At 44.7% G+C, this 21,244-nt stretch overlaps 2 protein-coding genes and 1 long non-coding RNA gene across 6 annotated transcripts in view; 1 reads left to right on the plus strand and 2 right to left on the minus strand.

The window, feature by feature from the left end:
- The window catches only part of CTXND1 (cortexin domain containing 1), a 35,799-nt gene extending 28,689 nt beyond the window's left edge, over window positions 1–7,110 (plus strand). Inside the window, exons 2-3 of one of the 2 annotated variants that reach the window (XM_062630062.1) lie at window positions 331–508; window positions 5,257–7,110. In XM_062630062.1, the coding sequence (XP_062486046.1) occupies window positions 5,311–5,490 (180 nt within the window). In that variant the 5' untranslated portion in view covers window positions 331–508; window positions 5,257–5,310 and the 3' untranslated portion in view covers window positions 5,491–7,110. Of the gene's footprint in view, window positions 1–330; window positions 509–5,256 lie in introns of those variants that run through there. The other variant, XM_062630054.1, reaches the window with a different exon arrangement.
- LOC134169509 (uncharacterized) overlaps window positions 1–12,659 on the minus strand; it is a 38,978-nt gene extending 26,319 nt beyond the window's left edge. The window contains exons 1-2 of the long non-coding RNA XR_009966903.1: window positions 12,450–12,659; window positions 12,056–12,246 (exon numbers count right to left, since the gene is read on the minus strand). This is a non-coding gene — a long non-coding RNA (uncharacterized LOC134169509). The remainder of the gene's footprint in view (window positions 1–12,055; window positions 12,247–12,449) is intronic.
- Window positions 1–21,244, minus strand: part of FAH (fumarylacetoacetate hydrolase) — a 116,042-nt gene that overhangs the window by 84,191 nt on the left and 10,607 nt on the right. For 2 of the 3 annotated variants that reach the window (XM_062630188.1, XM_062630172.1), the window contains 4 exons: window positions 20,780–20,826; window positions 19,885–19,986; window positions 18,805–18,922; window positions 15,711–15,933 (listed from right to left, as the gene is read on the minus strand). In XM_062630188.1, coding sequence (XP_062486172.1) covers window positions 15,854–15,933; window positions 18,805–18,922; window positions 19,885–19,986; window positions 20,780–20,826 — 347 coding nt within the window. In that variant the 3' untranslated portion in view covers window positions 15,711–15,853. Of the gene's footprint in view, window positions 1–15,710; window positions 15,934–18,804; window positions 18,923–19,884; window positions 19,987–20,779; window positions 20,827–21,244 lie in introns of those variants that run through there. The other variant, XM_062630180.1, reaches the window with a different exon arrangement.

Raw genomic sequence — 21,244 nt, forward strand, 5'->3', positions numbered from 1 at the left:
GTCCACTTTCCTCTGACAGGTTAAAAAAATCCAAAAGGTAAGTACTTATGCAGACTCCTAAGCAGCATCAATTCAGACCTGGTCGCTATTTTACTATGAATTAAAAATGGGGGTTTTGCTTGTTTAAGAAGAAGTAAAGGTATGATAACTTTGACCTCAAGCATCAGTCTTTGTATCATAAATGCTCTTGTGGGGATTGCCTGACAAATCCATCTTGTGTATGACTGCATCCGATTGCCTCAGGCTGCCACTGGAGCAATTCCAACTGCTTAATGAATCCGTAACGCCCACATCCTGCATGATGAGCAATTGTGACTTTTCTGTTTCCAGAACACACCGGTGAGAAGAACTGCTTCCAGGTCTGGGTGGACATGAACCTGAGTGGAGCCTGGACGCCGTTAAAGCCACACTAACTAACCCAACTTCTAAATTATGACTACAGTAAGGATTTTAACTCCACAATGCTGCTATGCTGGGTTGTGACAGACTTCCTACCCAGGTCTGGAAGGTAGGGATCTGCTTGTATGTATGAAATCTCATAGTTTCCCTTCCCTCCCCCTCCCTGCATATATGTTGTTTGGGAAAAGCAGTACGAAAGAAAATGTTTTGAAATAAGTCCTATGGGTTGGGATGAGTGGAAACATAACTAACCAGCATAGAAACTGATATGGTTTAGACCAGCTCTCTGCAATATATGTGGTACATTATTACCTTATATTTAAAGTGACAGTGCCAAGATTGCCAGGTCTGGAAATAAACCCCATGTCTTTTACAGTATTTTGAATAGCTAAGAATGATTGCAAAATACAGCTACACCATAGAGTCTGTGACAGAGCTGGTATACTAAAGATGCCAACATCTCTCTGTCTGCTTGTGCCCATAGGGTCACAGAAAAAGAGAATATAGCCTCTCTTCTTTGGCAATCCCTCATGAAAAGAGGTCTGGGAAACACAAAACAAAACAAAGAGCAAAGAGCAAATGCTCAGGAGAGATTAATCATTGAGGTACCAGAGTTCTTTATCCGAAGGCCACGGTCCCTGGCTGTTCTTGCACATGACTGCCAGGCTGCAGGTTTTCCTGACTGCTAGAATGGCCAGAGAAGAACAAGTCGGGGGGACCAGCACATCAGAACTAGGTGATGCTGACCCCCCTGAAGAGATACAGCTGCTTCCTGGTCCTGACCCTCTGTGATCCACAAAGGAGCAAGGGCACAGAGTCACTTTCGGTACTGAGTTACACTGCCCACCACTAGCCAGCACGGCTTCATCCCTTGAATGGCGAGTGTGCCTGCAGCACCCATCTGTTGTCATGGGAGTTAAAGGGGGAGAGACTGTATTGAAACACCCAAGATTTACAGAAGATTTACTCAGGACCACTAAACTCACTAATAGTTTGAACCAGGGATTGCCCTTCTGCATCTGTTGCCTTTGTTTAAACCACATTATGTTTTCAACAAATCTGAAGAAATTGAAAGAAAAATACAATTATACAGTTTGGTAGTGACAAGCTAGGGGAAAAAAAAAAAAAAAGTAATTTTCTGCAATTCAGCTATTCAGAGAAAAGTTGATCATTCAAGTGTGAAACTTTATAATTGTTCCTGCTAACCTTTTTCCCCCTACATACATATGCTGTCAACATCAGCTGTACTAGTAAATAAGAGCAAAGCAGCCAGCCAACCAGTCTGTAGCCAGGGTGAGAGTTATTTGCAATAACACTGATGGATTTCACAAGCTAGACTATTATCTGCAAATCCATTCTGCTAACGTACACAGCACATCACCCCAGTGGCTGAGACAGATGATAGAATGTGCAGGCAGAGCCTCCTCCAGTACAGACCAACCCTGCTTCAACCTGTAAGACACTTGGACACCCCGTTACAAGCCTGGCTGTACCACTGGGCACCAAGAAAGTGAAACAGGAGGTTGAGACTGGCCAAGGAAATGGCAAATAAGCAGAACAAGTTGTCCAGCTGTCACAGAGATGGAAGACCACAAGTACCCTACAGACGGTGGGGAGCAGCATGTAGCTGCTCTACTCTCCCTCACTCACGTATGGGGGCACGTCATTGCCATGCAGAAGCCCCAGCTGTCTGTGCTGGGAGACGCAAGACATATTGGATATTCACATGGGAACAACCTTGTTCCCTTCCGTATGCACTGGGGTATCTGCAGGCAGATCCCTATCTGCAGTGGTGCTAATGGGTTTTTAGGAAATAATACTCAAACAGCGTGTTCAAGATAAAACCAGAGAGCTAGACTTTCTCAAGAGGAACCAGTCCTGGTGAATACATGCAAATAACTCCTTTCACATTTGGGGACCACCTCTTGCTGTTCCCCAGATGCCTGATCTAGAACAGTGGTGCATTCCAGCAATAACAAATTAATTTGGAGCCAACTGCCTCAGACACAACCCCATTCCAGCACCTAGATCTGTTCAGTGCCAGTAACAGTCTGTACACTGCCAAGCCCAATGAAACTGGATAACTGCAGTAACTAACTGTGCAGAACACCACCAAATGCGTTCTGACACCTAATCCACCGTGCTGCTCAGGTGAGCACGAGCATTATGTTGGTGCAGCTCTGGCAGGCTGGACCTAAAGAGGAGGCTTCCCCTCTGACAGTGCTGGTGCACAAACAGATTCAAATGAGCAGTCAAGCCATGAGCAAGGAGACAACATGGAAAGCCACAGCCTTCTAGCCAGACCCAAGTGACAGGTTCTCTATCAGTAATGACAACGCAGAATAGCAGGCAGCATAGAAATGTTATAATTTACTGGGAGAGTAGGAAAAGGGAAGATGTGATTTGTACCACCTCATACATGCAGATTTTGGGAAAACTTATTTATATTCCCACTGAAAATGCTCACTTTTTAGTAAAACAGATCAACTTAAACATGAAATCATTAGATTCAAGCTGTGACTGCAATTTCCTGTGCAAGCTACAGCTCAGATGACAAGCTTTCGCTCTGCTCTTTGGATAAAGCTTTCTGCCTGGCGTATCCTTGCCATAACATGATTTTCCCTTCCTGTAGGAGAGGGGGCTGCATGACACCTCGGGTGTTTTACAGGAAACATCCTGGGGGCAGAGGCAAACAGAAGGATGCAGCATTTAAACCACAGCTCCTGTGAGATTGTGATGACATTTAGAAGAGAAATCTCTCCAAGGGATGGATCTTTACTTGAAACCTCTGAGCATTTTCTCAGCAAATGATTCATGTTTTACAGGGAAGTACCTTGGGTTGAGAATGCAGGTTTTCATCAAAAATCAGTGCTGATGGAAATTCCCAGGGAGTTCTGATATTCTTCAGGAGGTAGTTTAGTGTGAAATAACAAGGTACAATGGACAGAACGTCAGGAGGGAAAAAAAAAAAATCAGATCCACCCTCGTTGGACCTTCACAAGAGTTACTTCAGGAAGGACTGGGCTACAGTAGGAGTTTTGGTAACTTTTTTCCCTTTGCTCCACAAAAAGAAAAAGCATCCACACTTAATACTCAGCCTTGCTGGCAGCCCTGACTTCAGTCTTCAAATTAGAAACTGTAAGATCTGTTGGCTGGTGAAATAGAGTAGTAATAGCATCTTCTGGGAATAACAGACCTCTGGTCAGGTCAGGTGAGCATTACAAGCCTTACGCCTCACTGTTTTCTATAGAAGCCCATGCTCGCTGGTCCAGCCTATGGATGTGACTGGTAAATACATGCAATGTCTGCTTGGTTTTATTCGCTTTGTGTCACCAGCTTCTCTTTCATCTCCCCGCTGCAGGACTGGCTGTCATGGTAATTTCTGTGCTTTCAGGAAATTAAAAAAACCTGCCGTCCTTGTGCTTAAAACAGACCAGAGCCCAGCTGATTGGTACCTGCCCTGCAGCATCTAGGAGGTACTGAGATTGGAGAACAACCTGGAAAACAGTAAATTATGAGACAGAGGAGTTGTGAGCTTTTAAAAATACAATTGACAGGGCACAAAAGTTCAGGAGTCACTGGGACACCCACTCACAGCTGGCACTGCACGATGCTGCAAGAACATGATGATCCAGCCAGATGTGAACCACTACTGCAATAGTCCTGCCAGCAGCATCAGCTCACTGGAAATGTAACGAAGAAAACTTGGCTGTCTAAATAAAACCAGTACCTGGGATTTCCTCACTGCATTAATGGAGTTACAGACAGCAACTGGACCATTTGACACCCAAGTTTCACCCAGTTCTCCCTATGGTTCAATATTTTTTCTTTCCCATCTCTCTTCTCCAAATGAAGGAGGGATCAGTTCTGAGATTGATTACTGCATTTGATGTAACATTTTTGTTGTTTGTTTTAAAAAGGCATTCTATATCCCTGCTCTTTTACAGTAACAACCCTCAACACTTGTTCCTCCCACCTTGACCAAAGGTGGATGTCAGGAAAAATTTCTCCCATCCTTGCTCAGTGACACAATTCCATGAGTCAGGCTAGTTCTGCTCCTTCAACATCATCATACAAAGCAGATTGTGTTAGCAGCTAATGAACTTGCCAGAGGCAAACTTGAAAGAGGCAGAAGGGAGTCAATCTCTGCTGGAGCCATTTTGGTTACAGATCCAGATAATGAGGTCAGAAGAGACCTTCAGCTATGCAGACATCTGCATCAAATAAGATAACCCTTGTACTCATCACATAAGCACCTGTATCTCAATGGGTGTTAAAACATACACTTAAAGATACTGCTCCTAAAATCATTCTATTGCCTGAAGAACCTGTGAGTACCAAAGATTAAATGTTATGGAAAATAAGCTCACTTAATTTTCACTTTGCTTTGTGCCAGCGAGAGACAGGGAATGTTTGGACAGAGAGGAAAATTGGGGTAGAAACAGTCTGCTCTGCCATTTGTCTGCTCTTTCACACTAGCAGAGAAGGGAAAATATTTTTACGATTAGGAAATGCTGAGACAAGAAAAGCATCTATACCTCTTTCAAGAGATGATATTTCAAATGGATAGTGTTCATTCACCACTCCTTCTCTTTTCTTTGTTAACATCTCTTTTCTTTGTTAACATCTCTTTTTATTGTTTAATATTTTAGCAAGTAGCATTCATGGGCTAAATTAAAGTGGAGATGAGATTTCTCTTGTTCACAGCTCTCAGTTTCCTGAGCCAGGACTTTTCCAGCACATCAATTTCCCTACAAGGATAGATCACACAGATTTTCTGTTTCTAGTTCTACCCCTAAGTTTCCCCACATTCAGGAGCAGCCATCACTTCTGTCCGACACTGTGTTTGTTTTGCAGGTGGTCGATGATGTTAGGAGTAAATATAAACCCAGATGAAGAGTGGCATAAGAAATGGATGGACCAACCCCAGAGCCTGTGTACGTTGATGTGGACAAGGGACTGACGTTGGCATGTTTCGTCTTCCTCTGCCTCTTCTTGATTGTGATGATTATTCGCTGTGCAAAAGTCATCATGGACCCTTACAGTGCCATCCCTACATCTACATGGGAGGAGCAGCATCTAGATGACTGAAAGGACTTCAATACACAGAGCCATGAAATGCTGCAATCCAGGAGGCCTTTTCCCACTGGGAAGGCTAACACACAAACAGCCGTTTTCAGATATGCAGGGCAACAGCAATATCTCTAAGAGCACATAGTGTAAATGATTCTTGCTCAACAGATCAGGTTATCAGCAAGCCATTCTGGCAGCACAGTTTAATACTATGCAGCAATCTTTATTTTACTGAAAACAGTTATCATTGTAACTCAAGTAGCACAAGACTCTTCAGACTTTGCCTAATACAGCTCTTAGTCTAGCACAGTTTGTCCCCCCCTCAGTACCTCCCACAAATCCAGGACAGCCATCAGAATTTGGAAAAGCAACAAGAACATTGTGTCTTCCCTGGAAATAGATTGCTTCAAGAATCTTCCTCAATCATCATATTTGTGTTTCGAAAAAGGTCCAGATTTTATAATTTTGTATCCCAGAGCATCACGAAGTTAGAAGCACTAAAGCATGTCTGGTTAAGGAGGGTTATACAGGCAAATTTATTCTCAATTCACTTGGTTCTGCACATACACTCCTTACCCCACTGCTGCTGTATTTCCAGTGATCAGGATACAGAAACACTTGGACTATAGATCCCAAGGGGTTCATGGTCTACTGCTGACCCTGTAGCATCACCTCACTCTCCTACTCATGCAAAAACTAAGCATATCATCTGCCATGGGTCCATGGATTACCCAGATGTGTCAGACCACTTACTATGAGCTTGGTAGCCACCAGAAGTCCATGGAGTAGAGCTTGGACACTGCTGGTTTCAACTATATAGAAACTGCTATGATTTTCAAAGAGAGATTCCACATGCAACTCCACCCATCTTTTGTTTGAGGTGCACTTCAATGGATGAGACATAAATAGAATGACAAAGACAATAAGCAAAGGGACATTGCTCCTAGCTTTGTCACTCAGACAGACTCCTCAGCATAACAGTTATAGTAATATACAATAATATGCATTCTACCTCGGAGAAATCCAGCACCTTCAAAAGAAGAATTTTCCCACAAACCTGTAAGGTGAATAGCTGCACATTTCCTCCTCTATATTCATTAAGACATCCATTATGCAAGAAAACATAAGTGAGCATGGGAGCTTTGGAAAATTAGTATTTACCTTACATAGAGTGGGAATTGAGGAATTCTTGTGTCCTCTATTCCCCAAATTCTAAGGTTTGCTCACAGCTGCCTTTATTAGTGGCTACTTGTTTGGCTTGCAGTTTTGTAAGCAATACAGAGTAGGTACTGCAACCACAACAGCATCATGAGCAGACAAGACTTGAAAGCACAAACCTGCAAGAAGGGCATTTCACTGTTTCTCCTCCTCCTTACCATCCTACTTGACCTCTAGGTTCTTGCCATAAGACGATGCACAGTGGATGAGAAAGGTGGAAAAAAACATGTTGTGGCAAGGAATCAGGATGTAGACTTCATAGGTTTCTATTCTCAGCTCTGACATATTTGTTTGATAATTACAAAAGTCACTACTTCATCTATCTCAGTCTACTGATAGGCGAAATGGGTACAACAATACTATCTTGTCTCACCTTGTTTTGTCTGTCTCATGATGCCAGAAAGCACTTGGAGATCCTTAGATAGGGACACAGAAATAAGGTACTGATCTACAACTCCTCCTGGTGAAACTAATGGGGAAGTTCCGATTTTTGTATACAGCAAGGGAAATTAACCCCGAGGAGAGGACCTGTCCACACCTCCACTTACTCTCTCATTAAGATTGCAGTATTTGAGTCAAGCTACATGGCAGCTGGTTTGGTTACTAATTCCATTGATTTCAGAGGACAGTCTGGATTTAAGGTGCTCAGCACTGTGATTACAGAGATCCCAAAACAACAGGCTATAAGGCATGGGAAGGTTTATGTATGGATCTTTTGCACTGCACAATTTTTCTAATCTCTGTTGTAGGAGATCCCATTCAGGAGGCAGCAGCTTTGATCCTGGCTTTAATGCTGCTATTCTCTAGCAAGAGACCTCTCCTGCCTCCATTACCCACTGCAGGTTGCTCATCAGGCAGTTATTTAGCCTCAGTGTCTGCTAGCCAGTTAATCCCAGTAACTGAGGATTTTTTTCAAGCACCAATGTTCACCATACTTCGAACAAACACATTAATCTCTCTTAGTCACGAGTGTGTCTATCTGTACTATAAGAATGGATGCCCTAGCTTGAAGACTGCTTCTGTTCCCTGGGCTAAAGTTTAGAACCCAGTTGTTGTCATTAAGCCTTGTATCCCACCAGGGTACTGTGGGGCTACTTATAGAATAAACAAAACAAATGTATTTCCAGGCTAGAGACGCTTTCAGTTTGCAGGTCATCTGGCAGCATTCACAGCCGATGCAGAACAAGAGCAGAGCTTGTTATTACACCTCCCAAAGGCTGTCCTCCACCCAGTGTTTACCTGCATGCAGAACTCTTTGGCTTTGTCTGACATCACTGATAAGCCCCTGTTCAGCCAAGGACTTACACACGTGCTTAAGTTTAAGCCCCTGAGGAGGCTGCCTGACTACCCAGGACCTAGGGTCAATCACATGCAGTGCCCTTGGCAGGGCAGGGGCAGCAATGCACAGTCCTTGTGGAGCAAAGCCTGTGTGAGAACAAAGGGTTACAGATGCTGGGGAACTGTTTTCTAATAAAAGGCACTTGTCTTCCTGGCACAGCCCATCAAGGCCATCCTTCTGTGGACAAAAAAGTTCTCCATAAATATCTACTGATTCGTGTCCAATCTTTTCACACGACTGTGTAAATATCAATGCAATTGTTTTTATACAGGTAATGTAAATGCATTCTAATATCTGCCTTCCTCCAAGGGTTACAATCACACAACCTCACCACTCTTCAACCAAAAGCAATACTAATCATCATGCTGAAAGCAGAAATTCTATCCTCCTTGAGTTTGGAGCTGCGACTTGCCCACCTGAGGTGCATCATAGCAGCTTCCATCTGATGCCAACCCCACAAGCCCGTCCAGCAAAGCTGCACCCACAGCCAGTGGAAGGACTGTTTTAGCAGGGGCTGCATCACCAGGCTTGGTAGCAATTTCAGCTGCATGCAACAAGTGCCTCTGCTAGTTTTGTTCTTTTCTAATCATTGCCATATTACCAGCAATTGCACTCAAAGAAAATAATTCAAACTTGTTGCAAATGTATATATCTAAGACAATAAATAGCTTTGAATGGAAAACCATCTTCTTGTCTCTGTCATAAAATACACCCACAACACAACAGTATGATTTTCAATGAAGATATACATTATTGACAGCCCTCCTTGGAGGGTGAGAGCAGAGAACTGCTCCCTGTGTAGCAGCACCACTACAAGCTGTCAGGAGCTCAGAACAGAGCTCCAGGTACATCAGCCTCTCCACAGTGGCTATTTTAGGCTACTCCCTTGGTCAGGAAGAGCACTGAGCTGAGGTTCAGTTCAGTGGGGAACTGTAGCATGCTGTTTCAGCAATTCATTATCAGTAACAAATTGCATACCAAAAGAAACAGGGCCACTGAGACTGAAATCCCTCCTGCTAGCAACTGAAAATGAAGAGCGTGGAGCATCTGTGAGGTCCCTTTGAAGAAGCCACAGAATATGGGATATGCTGAGTAAAAAGCACCCAGGGTACTCCTCCTCTTGAAAAAGATGAAGAGATAAATAGCTAATTCTTTCGTCTTGTAAAAGGACTCTGTTGCCCAAAACCTGGGGGCTTCATATATCTGCTTGTCCCTGCAGCGAGTCCTCTGGCAGAAGGACCTTTGTGCCTGAAACCCAGTTTGCCACAAAGACAAAACCCCACTGATAAATTGTTAACTCTGTCCTAGTCAGGAGCAGAGGTTGGATTCTTTATGCTGTTTTCAGAGCAACTGCTATGGCTAATGTAAGAGCACACCTGAACTGAAGCCAGCAGTGGCTGAATTTGGGCAGACACCCTGGAGAACTGCAAACAGAAAGGTTACTTCTGAAAGAAACAGGGACTGATGCTAGCCAGGGAACCGCACAAGCGATGCTGCTGCACCCTGTGCTATCCAAAGGTGTCTCCAGCTTGCTGGGTGATAACAAGTCTCAGTGGGTAACTTCAGTTCACATTACTAGAGCTCAGAAGTCAACACAGGACTGGATAAGGAAAATGCTGTTCTCAGACTCCAGCAGTTTCCACACAGGGAGGCACACACAGGGAGGGTGGTGAGGACAGCAGACCTCAGATACTTAACTGATTCACTTTAGAAGCCAGTGCTCCAGAAAACAGATTGACCGTATGAGAAATGAAGGCAGGAAATTCCAAGACAGCCCCAATTTAAACTTTCATAGAGCAAGACTGATGCTAATCCTCTGTGCTACCTGAAGCTCGCATGCAGTCCCCTGCTAACAGTGATAACTGAGCCTACAGACCTTGAGCTTCTCCACCCAAAGAGACCTGAGGACAGCAGCGACACCATGACCTGCATGTGGACTGTACATTACTGCTGGGGCAAGGAGTCATCCCAAAGGAGTAGCCATCCCTGTAGTTTTACATCTCTGAGGACAACACATCAATGCATGGAGTGACACCCATGCACCAGCTCCCCTGCTTTCCACACAACCCAGCTCAGTGCGGGCCCATGGCAGTGCTGTGTCTGCACCAGCCATCATCAGCACAGCAATACCATTGCAATGGGTTCAGCTAGGCACCCATGGTGTGAAAAAACTGCTAAATACAGGATGGGAAATACAAATTCATCTTCTCCCTTTCCTTACCTTCTGTCTCTGACCTTGTCCGCCCAGACCTGCCAGGCTTCAAACCGCTTCTCTTAGCTGTCTTACAGTCTTAAGTCTCGGATGATTTGAATTAAATAAAGGATATTAAAATCCACAACTTTAACCATGTCTTAATACTGCAATGGGAATTCTTGAGTTCAGTCAAGAATTTTGTATTTGCACTTTCTTATTTTTGTAAAATATTTGTTTTCATTAAAAATGATTGATACCCTTTGGCTACCACCCCTTCCTGCAAACCAGGAGGAAAACACTGCTCACACATACATTTCTAAAGCAATGCAGTCTCAGATTTCTGGTTACATTTATTCTCAGGGTTCAATTCAATCCACAACGGGATTAGGAAATGTTGAATGGTACACTTGTTAGTTACAGAGCTCCATGTTTTGTACTGGGACTTGTCCAGGAAGCTCTTAGAGGGGAAATCAGAAATCAATCAAAAATGTTCTAAGATTGCATGAAGTGTCCTGAAGCCATAAGGAAAGTGAAGTTTTGAAAAACATTTTATATTTAAGACTAATTGGATTTCTCAAAAAAGTAGAACAAATGAAGTGCCCAAAAGGAGCAAGCGGGCAGCAGAGCCAGGCACCCCACTGGCCCCAGAGGCACCCCTAGAGCAGGGTCCTGGGACACAGCAGCCCCAAGGCACCCACTGTTCTGCAAGGCAGTGGATCTGCTTCACATCTGAAACACATCTGCCCTGGATCCAGCACACAGCAAGGAGGGAGACAAGGAACCTTCCCTGCACCTGCAGCTCCCAAGCGGTCGCTTAATATTCACTGACAAAGGTGTGGATACTACAAGCTGACCCAAAGGGTACTTGGATGTTACCAGGGACTCCTTTCCTACAGCATTGCCCTTAAACATTAACTGTGTCTGCTCCCAGCTCTGGAAAAGCTGCCAATTAGATAACATGGAGCAAATAGAGTAAAAAATAGGAGGCAGAGGTCTGTAATTTAAAATTTCATGGAAAACCAAACACACATGCAACAGAGAAAGCATTGAGGTGAAGATGTGCTTGCGAATGAGGGGCCACAGCAGACCTGTATGGGACAGCATGGTGTCAGTACCTCAGCACGTCCTTCACATACTTGCAAAGCCTTCAATCAATTTTAAAATCCCAGAAATAGTCTCCTTTCTCACTAAAGCAGCAACTGTATGGGCATCCTGAACAGAACCAGCAATCAAGCCTGAGGAATGGCCTCCTGCCTTACTGCTTAAAAGCAAAACCAATGTGAATACCCCCTAAGAGCCCTGTCCCTCTTAAAGTCACTACCTCAGCCCCCAATAGCTACTGAAAGAGCATTTTACTTTGAGTTATTACTGCCTGGTTAATGAAGGAATTATGAATATTGCTGACCCAAATGTTTTCATCAAAACTGATTCTTTTTCCTTGATACCGCATCCTTTTTCTAATTAGAATCTCTACAGAAAACTACTTTTGGTGAAGAGTACCAGCATTTCAGACAGAAAATCCATTGTTTCCTTTAAACTCTGAAATGTGCTTTAGGGCATTTTTTTCCATGCTTTTCTTTTGACACTTAATTATACACTATTACAAATTATACCCAGCTTTTTCATTACACACCGACCAGATAATGCTTTGATCTATAAGAAAACACATCTCAAACAGTATCAGTATTAGTTTTCTTACCAGCAAAATAACAAAACCAGATGGAGCATCAGGCAGCATGATCCAGTGCATCTACAGCCACCCTGTGACAAGGCAGTACAACACAGGAACACCTCCTCCATCCCTCCCAGACCTTGCATCCAGTGTTACTCACAGCCAGGATCGCTGCACTCCAGCACAGGTCACTGCTGACTTCTGTTGAGCATGAAACAAGAAGGGTTCTCCAGGCAAGCACAAGAGCTGTGGTTTCCATCTTGATGCACATTTACAATTCCCCTGGTCAGAAAAGCAGGATCTTTCTTCCCACCCAAAGTTTTGTGACTCTGAATGAGGCCTCCCAGGGAGCTGACACAGCAGAAAGGTGTTATTTTTCCTGCAGGCAGGAAGGATTCCAAGGAGGAATTTCTTGTCCCACACCCACGTCACAAACCCTGGTGTAGAGGAAAAGGAGCTCCAGGTTTGATTTTATATTTTCTTTCTCATCTGCTGGAAGGCAGGGTATGAGCAAACTGAGGAAAACAGATCTAAATCAAATTGAACTTAATAACCTCTAGAAGCAGGGAGAGCCATGCTCAAATCTAACTGCAACAAAAGCTTCCAGAAGGAGAGGGGAATCCCTTGTAGAGAGGGTCAACCCAATCGAAATGGCACTTCAAAAGTAAACTTCCCTAAACACCAGGTCTACACGTGGAGCTGAGAGACCCTGAAGCACCCTCCTGATCCAAGAGCCTCACTTTTACATCCCTACTCAGCTCTACCCTCCCCCTGTAAACACTTTCCCCCAAACCAGTAGAGAGCTCCATAACCTTCAATTCAAAGGCCAAAGGTGCAAAGTGGAGGCAGCTGCCCTAGATGAGGTGGAATGAGCAGGAGGGGCTCAGAGCACCTGAGTACTTCCCCAGTCTTGTGCTGGAGGCTGCAGTGCTGCCAGCCCTAGGCAAGAGCAATGCTATTTGAAGGGCAGCACTGCACGTTGCAGCATAGATAGAGCCTTCGTGTGCTCCTTGACACAGGGATAAGAATCAGTAGTGCTGGTGGCTCCAGCCTTGCTGTGTTGGGCAAGGGCAGCCCAGCTATGAGCTCTTCTCCCCATTGCCCACATGAAGCCTACAACCTTCTTCTGGGGGTGAAAAGAAAGTGGCCTTGGGCATAAAAACATTTATCTCTTTTTCTAGCATCTCCTGGCTTTTTGGCCCTCATCCACACAGCAGATGTCTCTGAGCTCTGTCCTGAACAAGGTTTTGGCCTTTCTCCAGCTCACCTCAGAAACCTGCTCTCAGGGATGTATCTGAGCTCCTTTCCAGAAAACCTCCACCTTCTGGGAACTCGAGACTTCTCCAGATGTTCCCAGGCTAGAGGAGCTCAGCTCTGTCACCTTATCACCTCCCACCATCCCCAGCCTGGTGCCGGGATGCTTGGCCATGCACTGGGGGTTGTGGTCTCTGAACGAGAAGCGTGGCCACTACAGATGCAGGGCCACCCTCCACCCTCAGGGCTGAGGCTGCTCTGGGTTAGGAGCCAGCCTGAGGGTATTTGTGTCTGGGTGCCTGCATCCTGCCCGGTTTGGTTTGCAGCAGGGCTCAGCACCACTGACCTTCCTGCCTGTCTGAGCAAGGAGCCTGATTTCTGCTGGTTGGCAGCAATGCAGCATCAGTTGGCTCTTTGGGAGAGGAACTCATTGCCTGTGTACCGGACTCACTTTTACCTTGCACAAAGCTAGGGAAGAGCCCTATGGATATAATAGTTCCTGTAAATATTCCTACACCCAGAAAGCACTGACACTGCAGTCCTTCCTGGCTGCAAAATATCTTGCATCAAGGTCAAAACCCAGGACTAATGACACCCTGCTCTGACATCAGCCCCTGGCTCTCTATGGGTGCACCCTCAGGCACTGCATTTCCAGCACATCAGATACAGCAAGGTACAACATGGATGGTGCTTCTGCAAAGAAATTTCTCCATTGGATAAATGCTTTCTGCATCCTCCTGCTGCTGCCAGGGGTAAAGCCAGGCTGTGCTCAGAGCAACCGCATGAGTTATTTCTAAATCCAAGAGGGAAGGTATCAACTTGTGATCGCCCTTTGAGACAAAAGATAGCACAAAGCATCCTATAAATTGACAGTAGAGTCAGAGTACATTAAGTAAATATCTGCCTATTTGCTCAGCTCCAAGTTTCCACAAGAGCCTGAAGGGGAAATAGCTTTTCCTTGATAAATAACCATGAGCCACTGTTTTCCTGGCCAGGTCATCCCTCCTGGTGATAGTGGAATGTCTTCACTTTAAAATTTAAGTTGATTTAGGGCTGATCCTCCAAGTATCATTCTTTAAAGGGACTATTGTTATTGCACACTGGAAGATAGCCCGTTTCGGCAAACATGCCCCATTAGCAGTGATTTATCTGCACTGTCACATTTTTTCATTAATCTTCATTTCAAATTCATTTTTCTCTCCCACACAGCCAAGAAATTCACATTCCTGACCAGCACCAGGTGCTCCCTAGGATTACATCAAACACCCCCATGGCCCACAGCAGCAAAACTACCTGGCAAACCTTGGGAAGAGCAATAGGAAAGCAGCAGCTGCGCTCTTACCGCTGTCGCTGCACAAAGCCGGCAGCCTCATCAGGCTCTTCACTTTGAGGACCAAGCAAATATTTAACAAGTACCCCTTGCACTGTACCAGAGTTCATTATCCAGTCTCCTGAGCTCCTCCAGTCAGTAATATCCTCTAATTGATGTGATTTGGCACTTGGCCATAGGCAAATTGATTTGTAGACCAGCGGGAGATGGCAGATGCCCTTTACACTTGAGAAAAGTGGCATGTGGCTTTGTTTACCGCCTGCTGCAAGGGGATGCCACTGCAAGAGGTGCCTTTTAGGAGTGCAGGAAGCAGGTCTGCCTCCTTGGTGTGCTCTGACCACAGCCACTATCAGATGACAAGTTGTGACTGCTTGGGTATCACTCCAGCCATGAGGTTCACCCTCCCTCCTTGATCCCTGGGAGGCTGGTGCACAGGGTGAGGAAAATGGGGAATTCCCTTCTCTAAAACTAGGTAAGATGCATGAGGTATCTCCATGCCCTCTTCTGAAGGGTGCTCCAACACAGGCTCCCTCTCAGGGCTGGCATTGATCTTGGTTCTGGGGTATGGGGAGTTGCCTCTGCTTGAGTAAGGGCAGGAGGAGTAAGGACAACTCGCCTGCTCCCAGAGCAAAGGGAGGCTGCAGCCTGCTGGGGTTTAGTTCCAGGAACCCATCGGTGCTGCAGTGCAAGGGCTGAACTCCAAAGCCTGCATAGGTTTTCTTTCCAAGATGCAGGAGTTCAGTGCTGAGCCTTCTTGGTCATCGTTAGTCATTTATAGGTGGATTGCTTGGGGTTTTGGTACCATACAATTTCTGCTTTCACTGTTTTCAAAGGTTGTTGGTTTATCTACTACTTTTTTTGTTTTGCTTTCACGCTTTCAGTTATATTATCATGCGTGCAAATTGCTTTGTTACAAATTAATGTAGGGCATAGTCATGTAACTCTTTTACTCAAGATGCTCTATAAGTTTTTAGCATTTGTATGCAACTTGGCTTCAAGATTTTACCTCCAGCATATTAATACTGCAACAAAAGGAAGTCAGCATGCAATCCCAGCTGTTATCATCAGCCCAGTACTCTGAATATTCAAGTTTACTTGAAAGCCTCCTTTTACAATTATACAAAAAAAATTAACATAGTAGAAGAATTAAGAATCTCACTTTTCAATCATTTTATTCCAACAATTTTAGGCTAGCACTGAAATCATTTTCTTATCACACAGGAGAACCACATTTATCTTAAAGGTATTTATTGATAATTGAAAACAACAAGATTCTAATTACTTGTATAAAAATAATAAATCTGAATAAAGCTGCATGACTGTTAGAGATGGAGGGAGAGATCCTCCTGCTCAGACATCACATTACTCCAGTCATCAAGGATCTGACAGGGCTGGAAGGATTTTTCCCGAGCACTGGCCAAATCCCACGCGGAAGCCGTTGCCCTGGCAGTAACCTAGGGCCAGAAAACAACAGACAGCTTGTTCTGTAAGGAGAGTAGGATTTTACCAGGAATAAAAGTGAATAAAGGCATAGAGAGACCAAAGCCAAGTGGAAACATTTCAGAAATGCAATGACGGGTAAAAATAAGAGTTCAGGTAGCCCAGGAATACATAAAAAAGGTAAAAGAAGCACAAAATGTAAAACATGGCAACAGTGAGTTCAGTGAATTGATCAAAGAGCAAACAAGATGTGCAACATTCCTGTTTTCAAACCTAACTTGCAGCATCATCAATCCAACTGGCAAGCTGATTCACTGCCTGGCCCAGCCTTGTAATTAATCAAGTAAATCTGGATTCTCTTTCTGCAGCATTAGGCCTGCTCCCGGGAGATCAAGATGCTTATGACCAGAAAGATGATCATTAAACCCCTGCAAAGAGCAGGACCTGCCCTTACAGAACCTGTTTCACTTGCTAAAAACAAGTAGTTTAGTTCCATGAGAAACGCAGCATCTGTCTCAAAATATTCATTTATCCTCTATTACATAAACAAGCACTGAAGATCTGCTGACTGCTGCTGAACTTACCAGACTGTGACAACATCTCTAACTACAGGATGATTCAATCTCTCCCTACTCCTGCGTGATAGGATGGATGACATTTGGATGGAGATGATGCAGTGCCTCTTGTTGCCATGGGCCAGCTGAGCTGCTCCAGAAACAGCCTCCGCTAGTAAAGCTGCAGGTGAAGGAGAGGAGGGGACAAAGCCAGGGGCTTCTGGCCCATCTGGGAAGACTATTCTGGGAAGAAACAGCTGAGGAGATCTACTGTAGCTCTCCACCAAAATACCAGATCAGAGGAAGGACACAAGTGGAATATGCTGCATTTTAAGGACTGATTTTCACAGTTAAGAGATGGACTTCCCTGAAATAATGGAATACATCATCATCCCTGTATGTGATAAAAAACAGCTGCCTTTGAGAAGGAGGGAGCTGAACAGAACACACCTTAACTCCAATTCCCACCCTTAGCACGGATCGGTGGAAACCTCCTCCAAGGAAGAGGAGGATGGGTGGCTCAGGCCACAGAGCAGCCAAAGTTATTGCAGCATGAGGACAGACCCTGACAGCACTAACCAACCACGCAGCTCTCACAGCCAGGCTGAAATTAAGTGTTTCCAAGGACAGCAGTGTGTCTAAGTGCTTGAGTAACAGCCCACAGACACCACCTCAGTATCTGCCAGGTAATCCCCATTTGTAAGCAATACTGGAGCAAGACACTTGCTTTAGGGCTCAGCTCAATTTCCATTTGTTTCATTAGGCTTCATTGCCAGCTTCCCTTTGAGCATCAGCTTTCCTTTGAGTGCCAGCTTATTATTTCAGCCCAGTTTAGTTATCCTTGCTGTCAGCTACAATTTAGAGCAGTACCAAGGAGCAGCACATTTAACAAAGCAAGCCCTGTGCTGCCAGCACAGCAGAGTGCCAAGGAGCTACAGGGAGATGTTTGCAGCCAGCTGCAGCAGATCATCAGCAACCTTTCCCTCCCAGTGCTCTCTTCTGAGATTCACTTCTTGGGAAAAATACATTTCTCTCATTTTATGTGTTAGGGCTCTGAAATAGCTCCCACAAGGGGAACAAGAACACAAAGTTGAAATAGGAGACTAGAAATTATGGGTTGGGCATTTGGCAGGAGATAATGGTGCTGCCTCAAGAGGGGATGCAATAGTCCTGGCCCTGCCTCAAGGGTGCTTTAAGACACTGGACCTGCCATACATCACCAAATAGGAGCAGATCCCAAACTGTCTCATCAGACAGCCCCAGCTGCACCTGGCTCTTGTGAATAGCCTGATGCCTTGATCACTACAATCATAAACTGCTGCTAGTGTAAAATAGCACAGCAAACTGATGAACATGAAATTGTCCCACTGGGGCAATGGTGCCTTCATCCACATTAACAACACCACCACCATGCTATGTTTAAAGGTGAAAGACATTCAGGATTTAAAGTATTTATTTAAGTAGCATAGCTTGTTCTGGACATGAAGAACACAGATCATGGTCTAGTCCCATCTGTCTCTCAGTCAGCCACCTTGTGCAAGCAGCTCCCAAACTGCTAGGTGCTCATTGCCAACAAGGATGTCAGCATGTAACTCCAAAGGAACGATCACAATACCTAACTGTACTCTAATTTGGGGCTCCTGGCATAGTTACTGGAGAGAGATCTGTAGCTCTGGAGGGCAAGTGGTACTCTGAGTTGTTGTAGGAGTGTCTCTGTGCTGAATATATAATGAGCCTATGGAGAGCAGCATCAGGTGCCTTCTTGCTGCAGCATGAGTAGTCACTCAGTAGGTAGGGAGGCTAAAGGATGTTAGAGGTGTTGGGGACTCCTCAGTTTCATCCTCTACAGCTCTCTCCAGCACATCTCAATCCCCAGTTGCCTCAGCATCTTCCTCCAAAAAACTGGCAGCACCATGGCAGAAACATGATTTTCAAAGCTATTGCACAGGCTGCCAGACATGTTCCACATGCAAACTTGGACTGTAATGGAACAGCACATCAACTACTTCTAATCCCAGGATATTCTTGCCCATAATGGCAAATGTACCTCCATCATCCCCTTAGCACTCACACACAGGCATAGCAAGATCCTTAAGTACTTAGCAAAGCAAATAATCTAGTTCAGACAGCATTTACAGCAGGGCAATTGCTATCCACCTGATTTTGTCTCCTGACAGGTTGTCCCTGACAGGAAAGGCATTAGGAACAACTGTGCTTGTGTGGCAGGTATGTACAGAGCAGCCCATCTCCCCATGAGGCGCTTACACTACTGGCATTAATCTATGGGAACGTGTCCTTGGTGCAGCGTGAGAGCAGTTGTTCAGCCATTACCTGTCAGAATGATTTCATCTCCGTCCTGCAGGAATTTACGAGACTGCCCACTGCCAAGAGGGATTTCTTTTGTTCCATTCCAGGACAGCTCCAGCATGGAGCCAAAGCTCTCTGGCTCCTGCAGCAAGAGTTCAGAAACAAACAAACAACTTCTGAGTGTCTGTCCTGCTGTTAAGCTACTTGCTGCTGGAAGGAGACACACATTAGCTCTATAGACCAGAGTTTTGCTGTTTAATTCATGGATATGTAGGCTTGTTTTCCTGCTTTTGCATTTTAATTGCTTGCTTGCTATAAGCTGTCATGCTTACAGCTGTGTGTTTAACACAGTGCTAAACCCTGTAGAAGTAGTTTGGGTCTGCTGCAGAAACAAATGGAAACAAAATGAGGGCTCTTCTACAAATCCAGTGCTTTTACGTAGTCAAGTTTTGGATTTTTATTACATTTGTTCTTCAGAAGAGCAAAGCTGGTGAGTGCTTGCAAGTCTTTAATGTCAAGCTGTACTGTCAATAGTTTAATTGTAAATAAAGTCAATTGTAATGTCAATAGTTTAAAGGAAGCAACAAGCACTTCAGAAATGCTCAAAATGGAAGTGCAGGTATCCCACCTTAGAAACAACTTACCTGGGGGTGTCTTTCAGACAGCACAAGTCGGATTTATAGTTGATGTTTCAGAAAGCGCAAGTCACCCACATACTGCAACAACTGTCCCCATGGCAGTTCAAGGGGAATTGCAGCTAGTGAAGTTATGTCTAGAGAAACTAGAAGTTACATCCATGCACCTTTGCCTTCTTCTCAGAAATCAAAAAGCTGCATTTCACAGAGTGCAAATGGGCCATGTGGATGCTTGTGCACAGATATTAATTTGCATCTGTAGTAAAATAGTTCTAAGAGGAAGGAGGGCAGGAAAGGTTAAAACCCAAAACAACGAAAGACCCACCACTTTTCAGTGTGATTTTGGGGCTCCTAAAGCAGCAGCCTGGGAAAGAACTGAAGAGATTTTCATCAAACAGGACTCAGACCCAAACAATCTGCTTTGGGCTGCTGACCAGTTCTCAGTGACTGTCATTATTTAAACACTCACGGGTCCACTGATTGTGCCAGAGGCCAGAAGATCTCCAGGTCTGAGGTTGCACCCATTGATTGAATGATGAACCAGCTGCTGCTTCATAGTCCAGTACATGTGCTGGAGGAAGGAGGAAGAGGAGGCTGAACAGGGAAGGACAAACCTCTCTGCCATGCCATTAGGCTGTGCAGAGCACATTGCATTCTCAGGATGATGCTGGTAAGACTGCCCCTACAGAAGAGTTCTCTTATTTAATCAGGAGCTCTCAGTAGTTACCATACCCTGGCTAATTGCTTTTTAAATGATGTTCAGGGGCTGCTATGTGCATACAAACCACATATTTTAACATGCAATTTGGTCCCTTAAAAATTTTTTTCTTTCAATTGGATGCCATTTCTCCTCCTCTTCTTCCTCTTTAAGGCCAGCAGTACTGACCCAGGATCCATTATTAAACCCAGTATTTCAATGGCTGTATAGAAAAATCTCCTTTTTACCGATTTGCTGACTACTGATTTACTGATTAAGGTAATTGCTATGCAAAGAACCAAATATGAATACAAAATTGACTGAGAAATCCTGCAGCTGGTACATATACCTCCTGGCTTCAATCAGACTGTAAAGGCAGAGCTCCCCACCTTCTCTTTGCCTACCAGTCCTTCACTTTCAGCTCTCCCTGCTATATGAGCATGCAACTTGGGATGCTCTGAGCACCATAAAACAAGCAGCAGAAAGAGCTGCCCACTCAGGTGTTTCCATCTCAGCAAGGGTGAACTATCAACACCCTCCACCCCTATGCACACATGCACCAGGTGTGATCTTCAGCTAATGCAAAAATCAGTGTCAGAAATTGCCTAAGGCTGGAGCTGATGGCATCACCAAGATTTCAAGCAAACAAAAGATGCTGGAGTCTTACCTTGAAATTGGATCTGCATATAGTAGCTGGCTTGCTCATTCCCTCTGCTGCAGAAAATACAAAATAAGGAACAGAGAAGCAATTTGTTTGTGTTGGGTGAACAATGTTGGAGTCGTCGTTTTACAGACGGATGGAGACTTCTTTTATGATTGTGACCCCTAGCAAGAAACAAGTAATGACATTTTCTATTGATAGGAAGGCTAGCATTTCATAGAAAACAAGTGCGCAGAAGGTACTGGGTAGCACCACGCTGCCTGTTTCCTCCTCTGCTCTACCGCAGGAGCAATACCTGGACCTACTGGTCAGCAGGGCCATGAGCTAGGTAAACATCTGAATCCCACACACCTCTGCTCTTCCCATGCCCTGCTTACCCCTGCCCATGCAGGCAAAGCCCACAGGGACACTTCTCATCATGAGCTGATCACCTGGGAGGCATTCTATGATTCTCTTCTCAGTATGTTGCTG

Source organism: Pezoporus occidentalis, unplaced genomic scaffold (assembly GCF_034315485.1).
Source record: "Pezoporus occidentalis ecotype Australia unplaced genomic scaffold, CSIRO_AGI_Poc_V1 ctg11, whole genome shotgun sequence".
Classification (NCBI taxonomy): domain Eukaryota; kingdom Metazoa; phylum Chordata; class Aves; order Psittaciformes; family Psittacidae; genus Pezoporus; species Pezoporus occidentalis.